At 46.8% G+C, this 11,481-nt stretch overlaps 1 protein-coding gene across 1 annotated transcript; it reads right to left on the reverse strand.

Annotated features, from left to right (window-relative positions):
* Positions 1-4,086: 4,086 nt before the first annotated feature.
* Positions 4,087-4,506, reverse strand: LOC137363458 (histone H2AX-like). The gene has a single exon (XM_068027283.1). The coding sequence runs from the start codon at positions 4,474-4,476 to the stop codon at positions 4,087-4,089; it is 390 nt and encodes a 129-aa protein (XP_067883384.1). The 5' UTR covers positions 4,477-4,506.
* Positions 4,507-11,481: the final 6,975 nt, after the last annotated feature.

The raw sequence follows: 11,481 nt of genomic DNA on the forward strand, positions 1-11,481 counted from the left end.
ACAAAATATACAGATTGTCAAGTGGGAATATAAGGTTGCAACAGTAACTAAAGGCCTGTACGGGTCAGCAAATGAAACCCGACCCAAGCCTGACAGCACCGCATCCGACCTGGTCCGAGTCCTTTCATTTTTTTCCCGTGCCCGAACTGACCACCAGAATGTTCAGTTAAACTTGCTTCCGTTTTTCACTTTTTAAGCTTGTGCAGGTAAGGCAACAAAAACTGTAACTGGACTTGAAAGGTTGTTTAAATGTACATTAAGATTAGAGCTACGTACCGGAGGTGATGAGCTGAAGATTGTTACCATAGAAGTTAGTGATTGTGAGGTCACTAGTTCAAGAGAAACTCGTGGAGTTGTGCCCAGACAGGTTGTCCCACACTGTATTGATTAAAATATTGCCCGAAGGCTAGAAAATATCATTATACATTCCCTAGACTCCTGCTTTACAGGTTGAAATACTTTCTGCAAGTTTATCCAGAGAGCAGCTGAGATGCAGAGACCAGGAAGGTCTTGAGTGATTAATTATTATAAAATATACATTCTTATATTAAAGAGACTGTGCTCTACCTTCGATGGAATCGCTCACTGCAGACTAGTGCGGAGTGTTTCCCGCCTTGACGTCCTGGCTGTCACTGGATATTGAGTCCAGGCCTCTGGATTACTGGTCCAGTAATCTTTGAAATTTCTCCCTTGATCTAATATTTTAATCTGGTAAATCAGATTTTACAAAAAAAAATTAAATGATTTAAGTTCATGTTCAGCTGTGCCAAATGAATAAAGAAATTCAAATATATTCAAAATTATATATCAACTATTAAATACTAATGCCCAGCTTTGAATACAAAAAATGCCTCTAATTGTGTTCTGGTCTGGAATGGAATTCTTCAGTGTTTCTGTTTAGCTTGGATTGACTCATCGATTTTCTTGTTTTTCACTTTGTCGATGCCTTTGAATAATTGTGGATCCTTCTTCAGGGTGTCTTCTTTCACCAGGTAGTTCTGACCTCTGATGATGTTGATCGTAATCAGCTTCAATTTGTTGATAGTTTTGGAAGTGTGCAGATTTCCTTTGCTTGAGTTTACAACATGGAACTTAGTCTGACGTGTGGACCCATGGGAGGATTTGAAAGCTGCCCTTGCATTGGAGCATACAGTTGCATCCATCCAAACAGAGTTACAGTAGAAGTGACATATTCAGTTCAGTCTGTCGATCATGGGGCTTTCAATCTCAGGGTTGTGAGTTTGAGCGCCATTTAGTTTTTCCACTTTTTAGGCTTCATTAGCAGAGAGTACAAGGAGTGTTTGAAATGAATTTCAACAACAGTATGAGAAACGCTCTCTTTCATTCGGGACTCTTAACTCTCTGCAGCATCTCGCTGTGAAAGATTGAACTTTACCTCATTTCTTTTTCAGCTGGGAGTCAGTGCGGCTCAGTGGGACTTCTGGCTGTCTCCCACCTCACAATTCATCAGTGCTGAGAAAGCAATGGGAAATATTACTCATGGTTGAGTAAGCAGAGGACACCGATTTAAGGTGAATGGGAAAAGAACCAAAGGCAACATGAGGAAAAACCTTTTTTATGCAGCAAATGGTTAAGATCTGATATGTACTGCCTGAGAGTGTGACGGAGGAAGATTCAACCATAGCTTTCAAAAGGATATATGATAATTATCTGAAGGGAAAAAAAAATCAGCTTTTCATGGAATACATGAGGATGTGGCATGAGCTGAGTTGCTTGTGCAGAGAGGCAGCACAAGCACGATGAGCTGAACCCCTCCTTTTGTGCTGTAATTATTCTGTGATCTATGATTCTATACAAAGTGAAACCAACACTCACATATGAGAAACTGACAGGTACAGTGTAAACCCCACACTAACAAACCAGCAAATGCCAGGGACAGAGTAAAACCAACAGTCCTAGACAAGAAACTGACAGATACTGTGTGAAACCCAAAAATCACTTATCAGGATTTGGCAGTTAATGTGTAAAAACCTCTCTTCAATATCCATCCTGCAAGGTACAAAGAAAATTAGGTACAAACCCAGGCTCATACTTCGAAGACTGAGAGATAAAGAGCAAAACACAGACTCACCTACAAGAGGCTGACAAGTACAGAGAATAAAATAGAGGGGGTGCAGATTCAAAACACATGCATGTAACGGATACTGATAGGGATAGAATCAAACCCTTTCTCACACATGACACGAAAATTGGTGGTGTCGTAAATAGTGAGGAGGAAAGCCTTAGATTACAGGCCAATATAGATCGTCCGAGGCAGAGAATATAAGAGCAGGGAGGTTATGACGGAGCTGTATAAAATGCTAGTTAGGCCACAGCTGGAGTGCTGTGTACTGTTCTGGGCACCACACTATAGGAAGGATGTGATTGCACTGGAGAGGGTGCAGAAGAGAGTCACCAGGATGTTGCCTGGGCTGGAGTATTTCAGCTATGAAGAGAGACTGAAAAGGCTAGCGTTGTTTTCCTTAGAGCAGAGAAGGCTGAGGGGAGATAAGATTGAGGTTTACAAAATTATGAGGGGCATTGATGGGTTAGATAGGAAGAAACATTTTACCTTAGCGGAGGGGTCAATAACCAGGTGGCATAGATTTAAGGTAAGGGACAGGAGGTTGAGATGGGATTTGAGGAAAAAAATTTACCCAGAGGGTGGTTGGAATCTGGAACGCACTCCCTGAAGAGGTGGTAGAGGCCGGAACCCTCACAACATTTAAGAAGTAACTGATTCGGATTTGGAATGAATTGTCTGACAGGGTGGTGGAAACAGATTCAATTATAACTTTCATAAAGGAATTGTACAAATATTTCAAAGTGAATTTCTCCAGGACTATGGGGAAATAGGCAGTGGGTTGGACTAATTGCATCATTTTTTTCACAGATTCAGCACAGGCACAAAAGACCGATTGGCCTCCTTCTGTGCTGTTTGATTCTATGAAATAGTGACACTCAGGGCAAGTCTGTATAGGAAGGAGAAATGGAGACAGGTCAGGGAGAGCACATCACCAAAACTGGAGATACTACATTGGACAGGGAGGGTCGGACGGGGAGAGAGCATGTACATACAGTCAGAATCAGCACCTTCAGGGGAGGAGAGAGAGAGGAACCAGTGAGTGTAGAACTGAACCCAGCCAGAGTCAACCTGCTGAAACACCAGTGAGTTCACACTGGGGAGAGATTATTTACCTGCTCCGTGTGTGGGAAGGGGTTCACTCAGTCATCCAACCTCACTGAACATCAACTTGTTCACATTGATCAGAGACCTTTTCAATGTCCTGACTGTGAGAAGAGCTTGAAAAGCAGTAATGATCTGCTGAAACACCAACACATTCACTCTGGGGAGAGGCCGTTCCCCTGCCATGTGTGTGGGAAGGGATTCACTCAGTCATTCAATCTGCTGCAGCATCAGCAAGTTCACATGTAACTGCAGGGGTTGGATTCTGCTGTTGTTGCTGCTATTCCTCACTTTCAGAGACAAAGTTGGGTCTTACTTTATAACCAGTGTAGTCCAGAGCAAAAGCGTCTTCTTAATGTTGAGATAAACGGGAGAAGAAACCGGGAAGTGGCGGCGAGGATGGGGGAGGAGCTGAACCATCACTTTAATGGTGCACCCTCCCTCCCCCGGGGTCCTCGCTGCACGTCCGCCAGGCCTGGTGGCTCTGATTGGGGTCCTGAGAGCCCCTGAGACTCGGTGCAGCTGAGGCTGCGCTCACCCCCGCTCAGCTCTGTTGTGATATTTAAAATACGAAAGGCCTGTTGGACTGAGAGCTGATCTGGAATTTAGAAAGCAGCATTACTGGAGGCTCATTGCTGCTCAGCACAATCTCACCCCCGATCCTGGGAATTGTTGATTCTGCACCCTGTAGTTCAGTTCTGCAATTAACTCGAGGGGGAGATGTGTGAGCAGAAAAACAGAGCGAAATGAAAACACAGCTGGACAGATGTGCAACAGGTCAATCCACTGTTACAATAACTCCATCTCTGACTCCCTCCTGACAGTAACCAGCCCTTTCACAGAGACTGTGGGTGGCTCTGAAAAGAGCCTTTGGTTTATTAGATGTCATTTTGGCCGCTTTACTTTTTCTGGGAGCTCTGAGCGCTGGTTTTCTTGCGCAGCAGCACGGCCTGGATATTAGGCAGCACCCCGCCCTGAGCGATGGTCACCCCTCGCAGCAGCTTGTTGAGCTCCTCGTTGTTGCGGACGGCCAGCTGCAGGTGTCTGGAGATGATGCGGGTCTTCTTGTTGTCCCGGGCCGCGTTACCGGCCAGCTCGAGGATTTCAGCGGTCAGGTACTCGAGCACCGCAGCAAGATAGACCGGGGCTGCAGCACCCACACGCTTAGCATAGTTACCCTTTCCCAGGAGCCTGTGAACGCGGCCCATCGGGAACTGCAGTCCAGCCCGGGAGGAGCGAGACTTGGCCTTGGACCGAGCTTTCCTGCCGGTCTTTCCTCTTCCAGTCATTTCCACAATCTCACAAATACTTTCACAAAGAATGGATAATTTCTCAGCTTTTGTCGTAAGCTTGAAACAGTCAGGATGGCCGAGTGGTCTAAGGGGCTGTGTTCAGGTCGTAGTGTTTTTTGGAGGCGTGTGTTCAAATCCCAAATCTACCAAGTTGTGTTTTGACTGAACTGGAGGGATTTGGGAGCAGCGGTGAAGGGAAAGCATGGAAGAATATTGACAAGGAAAATGAAAATGGACCCAAAGATGTTTCTTCTATACATTAAGGTAAGAGGCAACTAAAGAAAGAGGAGTGCACCGAAAAGACCAAAAAATCACAGTGATTTTTGACATCTTGCCAGGATTGAGTGGCGCGTGCACGGGATGATGTCATTTTGCAGCGCCAACATCATCACATTTCCGCAACAAATCCATCTTCGTACATGCGTGATAAAGCGTCATTGGGTATCTAGCCACCCCATCCCCCCACCACTTGGCTGGAGGAAGTGGCTGAATGGGAGATTTTGAAGCTGTAGCTCTCCCCCCTCGGCAACTCACTCCAGGCCTCGACGATTCCCCCCCTCAGCCGCTCGCTCCAGACCTCGCTGCTCCCCCACCCCCCCCACTCCCCTGGCCAGTTGTTCCTCGCTTCGCACTACCCCACTCTCTGACCACTCGCTCCAGGCCGCGCCGCTTCCCTCCTCTCAGCTACTCACTCCTCCGTCGCCCTGTCACTCCTTGCGGCCCTCCTGCTTCTACAGGTGGCGCCTGGTGAAGAAATGTGGGAGCGAGTGTCACGGCCAGAGCTAGCAGCTGTGGGCAGGGCTGGGACAGGGTGGGGGGTGGGGGTGCGGGGAGCGAACAGCCAGAGTGTGGAATTTCGCCAGCAGGGAGGAGGGGGAGAAAGCGAGTTGCAGAGGGGGGAGAGCGGTCAGTGAGGTGGGAGCTAGTAGCTGCGTTCGGGTGAAGTCAATCCTGGTCAGTTATATAAACAAATCACAATAACGAATTGGCAGCACATTTTATCCTCTGCCCGATTTTCCTTTCCATCGATCGGGGTGCTAATTCACTATCTTCCAATGGAAATTCAATCATAAAATTCCTTTTGTATTTAATAGGATTACTGAAATGTTAAATGGATCTGAGGATTACAGTTAGTATTAGCAAACGCACCCGAGTGAATTAGCACCCCAATCGATGGAAAGGAAAATCGGGGAAAGTATAAAATGTGCCGCCAATTTCGTTATTGAGATTCATTGAGTAATTCGATTCTGCCCAACACTGAAATTGGCGGCTTTTTTGAATTCAACCTTTCTGCCAGGAGGACAATTTAAGCCAATGATTTGCTGTATTTTCTAATTCGAGGCTCGGCAATTGGTTAAGACATGCGAATGGGAAGAGGGTGACCAATCAGAAGTGGGCTCTGGATAGCGCGGGCTCAAACTGCGGGAATTCCAGGTCCCTGAATGAATGAGCTGAAACTGATCAGTTTCACAAACCCTGTCAGTTTCAGTGCAGGAAACACCGTCTCGGGGGAAATAACATCACAAGTGGGTCTGGTTCCAGCGACCGATTCAACGGCTGCTGCAAAACTCCCGGATTCCCTCATTGCAGCGAAATCATTTTGAAATTCTATGAAAACAATGAGTGATTCTGGAGGAGTGATGTGGCTTTTCACTGAGGGCATGTGTCGACTGGAGAAATAACTAACTGAAGAGCCTCAGGCGCTGTTTAGACAGCCCGTTCAGAAAATCAAATCCACTGCATATCCTTGCTACAAATGAAATGTCAAATTTGGGGATTCTAGTTTTGTATCCCGAACACAGCACAGATTTATTCCAGACAGTTCTAAACAGCCTATCCCAGCTCCCGTTTCCAGGTCACTGCTCTCTCTGTGAGGCGGTGGGTGGCTCTTAGAAGAGCCTTTGTTGTGTTTGCTGGAAAGGGTCGAGTTGTTCAGCCGCTGAATTCGTAGAGAGTGCGGCCCTGCCGTTTCAGAGCGTACACCACATCCATGGCAGTGACCGTCTTGCGCTTGGCGTGTTCAGTGTAGGTGACCGCATCCCTGATCACATTCTCCAGGAAAACCTTCAACACCCCGCGAGTCTCCTCATAGATCAAACCCGAGATCCGCTTGACCCCGCCACGGCGAGTCAGGCGGCGGATTGCTGGTTTGGTGATGCCCTGGATATTATCACGAAGCACTTTGCGGTGCCGCTTTGCTCCGCCTTTGCCCAGTCCTTTCCCTCCTTTACCTCTGCCAGACTTTCTTTTATTAATTTCCAAAATATACTTTATTCATTAAAATCTGTAAAAAAAATACATTACAAAACAGTTCCCAAAAGCACCAAGTCAAACAATACAAAGAGTGCAAAGGAGATCAGTTTCCTTCAATACAGGAGTGAGTTGCCTCACAACCCTTCCATTTCATTGTCATGCCATGTACATTTTACAGCAAACAAATATTTTCTGGCTACAGTTCGAGTGGTTTCCCATGGATCCGGCCCCTCAGTTCAGCTTGGTGAGGGGACCTTACACAGTGGTCTTTCCACATTGAGCCTTTGCTGCGGCTGCCCCAAGTTTTAGTGCGTCCCTCAGCACATAGTCCTGGACCTTGGAATGTGTCAGTCTGCAACATTCGGTCGTGGACAACTCTTCGCACTGGAAGACCAGCAAGTTTCGGGCAGACCAAAGGGCATCTTTCACCGAATTGATAGTCCTCCAGCAACAGTTGATTTTTATCTTGGTGTGCGTCCCTGGGAACAGCCCACAGAGCACAGACTCCTGTGCTACAGAGCTGCTTGGGATGAACCTCGACAAAAACCACTGCATCTCTTCCACACCTGCTTTGCAAAGACACATTCCAGAAAGAGGTGGGCAACGTCTCTTTTCCACCACAGCCACCTCGAGGGCCGCGTGTGGATGGGGTGAGACTTCGGGTGTGCAGGAAGGATCTGACAGGGAGGGCTCTTCTCATCATCAGCCAGGCTACATTTTGGTGCTTGTTTGAAAGTTCTGGTGATGAGGCATTCTGCCAAATGACTTTGGACTTCTGCTCAGGGGACCATCCGACAGGATCCACCATCTTCTTTTCCCGTAGGGCCTTGAGGATATTCCGTGCAGACCACTGCCTGATGGATTGGTGGTCAAAGGTGTTTTTCCACAGAAACTTTTCCATGAAGGATAGGCAGTACGGCACAGTCCAACTGGATGGAGCATTCCGCGGCAATATGACCAGGCCCATCCTTTGCAACACCGGGGACAGATAGAACCTCAGCACGTAGTGACACTTGAAGTTTGCAAACTGGGGATCGACACACAGCTTGATGCAGCCGCACACAAAGGTAGCCATAAGGATGAGGGCGACGTTGGGTACATTTTTCCCGCCCTTATCCAGAGGTTTGAACATCGTGTCCCTCCGGACTCGGACCATTTTGGATCCCCAGATGAAGCGGAAAATGGCTCAGGTGATCGCCACAGCGCAGGAATGCGGTATGGGCCAGACCAGCACCACGTACAGCAATGTGAGCACCTCGCCCTTGATGACCAGGTTCTTACCCATAATGGAGAGAGATCGCTGCTCCCACATGCTCAGCTTATGTTGTACCCTGGCTACTCGCTCCTTCCAGGTTTTGGTGCACATCCCAGCCCTTCCAAACCATATCCCCAGCACCTTCAGGTAGTCTGACCTAACGGTGAAGGGGACAAAGGATCGATCAGCCGAGTTCCCAAAGAACATGGCCTCGCTCTTGCCGTGTTTAACATTGGCTCCCAAGGCCAGTTCGAGCTGGTCGCAGATGCTCATCAGTCTGCGCACAGACAGTGGATCCGAGCATAAAATGGCGATGTCATCCATGTACAGGGAGGTTTTCACCTGAGTGCCTCCGCTGCCTGGGATTGTCACCCCTCTGATGCTCGCATTCTTCCTAATAGACTCAGCAAAGGGTTCAATACTGCAAACAAACAAGACAGGGGAGAGAGGACAGCCCTGTCTGACTCCAGATTGGATCGGGAAACTTTCTGATTCCCACCCATTGATTGAGACTGCACTACTGATGTTTGTGTAGAGTAGTTTGACCCAATTGCAGATTCCCTCCCCAAACCCCATTTTGGAATGCACATCCATCATGTAAGTGTGCGATATCCTGTCAAAAGCCTTCTCCTGGTCCAGGCTGATGAGGCAGGTGTCCACCCTCCTGTCCCGTACATAGGTGATCATATCCCTGAGTAGCGCAATGCTATCAGAGATTGTCCTGCCTGGTATAGTATAGGTCTGATCAAGGTGAATCACCAACTCCAGAGCAGACTTGAATCGACTGGCTATGACTTTTGACAGAATCTTGTTGTCAGCATTAAGCAGTGAAATGGGCCGCCAATTTCTTATTTCTGTCCTCTCCCCCTTCCGCTTGTCGATGAGGGTGATGATGCCTTTCCTCATGGATTCTAACATACTGCCAGCCTGGAGCATACTCTTGTTTACTGCCAGACAAGTTGATTCTTGCCTCAAATCAGTGCACAATAAAAGAGACTGATTCCGTCATTCTCCTTTTTATACAGGCCACCCGGACCTGGCTGAGAATGGCAGAGAGAGAGCAGGAAGGGGAGGAGACAGAGTGAAGATTGAACAGAGAGCAGATGGGGAGGAGACACCCAGAGTGACAGACGGAGAGAGAACGGCCCCTCATCTTTCAGCTCCACCTCCAGTTTCCTCCGGGCTGCCAATTTCAAACCCTTGATTAACAGTGGAACCGAAACCCAGCTCTCCACACAAAGCCTTCCAGACTCGGTCTTCATAGTCAAGGCTTTCCAGAAAGCCGGAGCTTTTAAATATGGTCCCGATGCAATTAACGCTCAGTAATATTCCCACCTAAACACAGTCCATTATATAACAAGAAACCTCCTCAGTAACATCACCATTTCCACACACATCCGCTTCCAGCAGTTTACAGCACCTTGCTGCAGCTGCTTGGGGAATCTCCTGTGTTAAGATTGGAGTTGGAAAGCGGCCTTTACCCGGCAGTGTTATTGTCTCACACTGAATCTGCTGGACATCCTGTTCTCTTTATTGCGAGAGAGAAAGCACGGATTTAGGAAATGTTCATTTGAAATGATCTCTATTGAGAACGAGCCCGGCCGTGGGACAGGTATTCCAGTGCAAAGAGCTGTCCATGACCGAGTGTTGCAGACTGGCACATTGCAACGTCCAAGACTATGTGCTGTGGGACGGCATTAAAGCTTGGGGAAGCCACCATGGAGACTCAATGGGGAAAGGCTGCAGTCGAGGGCCCGAGTAGGCCATAGTACAGTGAGGGGCTGGAACCCGTGTAAAACCCCTCGGGCTGTTTGCACCAGAGAATGTTTGATGTGTAATGTAAATACTGTAAATATAACCTGTGCAGGCAGGGATAGTGAGATACATCATGTACATTATTGAAGGAAACTGATCTGTATTGTTCCTGATGTAATATTAAATTTGAACTGCTTTGCAATGTAATTGCACAAATTATACGAATAAAATACATATTGTGCAAAAGAAAGCAGCTTTCCTGTCAACACACACCTTGTCTCAGGGCACAACTTTCCTGTGATCTTGTCATACCCAACTTCGCTCTATATCTTCTGACACACACACTTTACAGTCTGTCATTTCCAAAAACAAGCATTCTAAAATCAAAAGACCTTTTGTTTATTTCTCCTTTCTTTTCATTTCTCCTCTATTCTTCTCAATCACTCCCTTCAACAGTCCTATTCAGATCAAGGTGGAATGTGAATAGTGTCACAACTCACCTGACACTATTATTACCCTTCTTTTCTCTTGTCTCATTCAATGGGAAAGTTTTATTCACCAGTCTGTTGCTGTTTTACACTCTTGCCATACCATCTGGTATTGCATCCATCTGAATTCTGTGCTTTCATGGCCTTACATATCTTTTCCTCTTCTGGATGATTTGTTTGCTTCAGTTCCATTCAACCAGGCTGGACCACAGGGAAGCTTAGAACCTTTGCCTTGGATGGGTCCACGTTGATCCATTACATTCAGAATCACCTCCTTGAAATAACTCCATAGTACAACTACAGTAACCACACAGAATCTGCTTCAAACAGTCCTCCACATTTTATCTGTTCTGACTGTCAACACCTCCAGCTCTTTTGTTTAAGTGGAACCCATCAGGTTTGTATAGGCTCCTTCTATTCTGAAAGCTGTAGCACTGGTTCAGGGAATTCAGCCCTGTTTCTCTACTCGAAAGGATCAGCCATGCTTGATCTGCCTCGTATTTTGCTTTTATTGCAACGTTACAAGACCTCCAATCCTCTGGCACCACACCTGTATCCAGTGAGGGATTGGAAAATGATGGTCAGACCTTTCACTGTTTCTTAAAAGCAAAATACTGCGGATGCTGGAAATCTGAAACAAAAACAAGAAATGCCGGATTCACTCAGCAGGTCTGGCAGCATCTGTGGAAAGAGAAGCAGAGTTAACGTTTCGGGTCAGTGACCCTTCTTCGGAACTCCGAAGTTCCGAAGAAGGGTCACTGACCCGAAACGTTAACTCTGCTTCTCTTTCCACAGATGCTGCCAGACCTGCTGAGTGAATCCGGCATTTCTTGTTTTTGTTCCACTATTTCTTCCTTGGCTTCTTTCAACAGCCTGGGGTACATTTCATCTGGTCCTGATGATTTATCCACATTCAAGGATGCTCATCCCATGAAGACTTCCTCTCTCCTTAAGTTATCTCGTCCAATACGTCACACTCCTCCTCCTTAATAACAATATCTGCATCACCCTCTCATTCGGGAAAACAGCAAAGTATTCATTAAGGATATTGGCAACATCTTCCACCCCGAGACAAAGGTTACATTTTTGATCTTTTATGTGCCCTGCTGTTTGTTCAGTTGCCTCTTACTCTCATGTTTGAATGCAACATCTTTGGGTCCATTGTTATTTTGTTTGTCCATGTTCTTTCATGCTTTTTCTTTGCTTTTTGCCGCTGCTCCCAAACGCCTCCAGTTCAGTCAAAACACAACT

Source organism: Heterodontus francisci, unplaced genomic scaffold (genome assembly GCF_036365525.1).
Source record: "Heterodontus francisci isolate sHetFra1 unplaced genomic scaffold, sHetFra1.hap1 HAP1_SCAFFOLD_61, whole genome shotgun sequence".
In the NCBI taxonomy this organism is placed as follows: Eukaryota; Metazoa; Chordata; class Chondrichthyes; order Heterodontiformes; family Heterodontidae; genus Heterodontus; species Heterodontus francisci.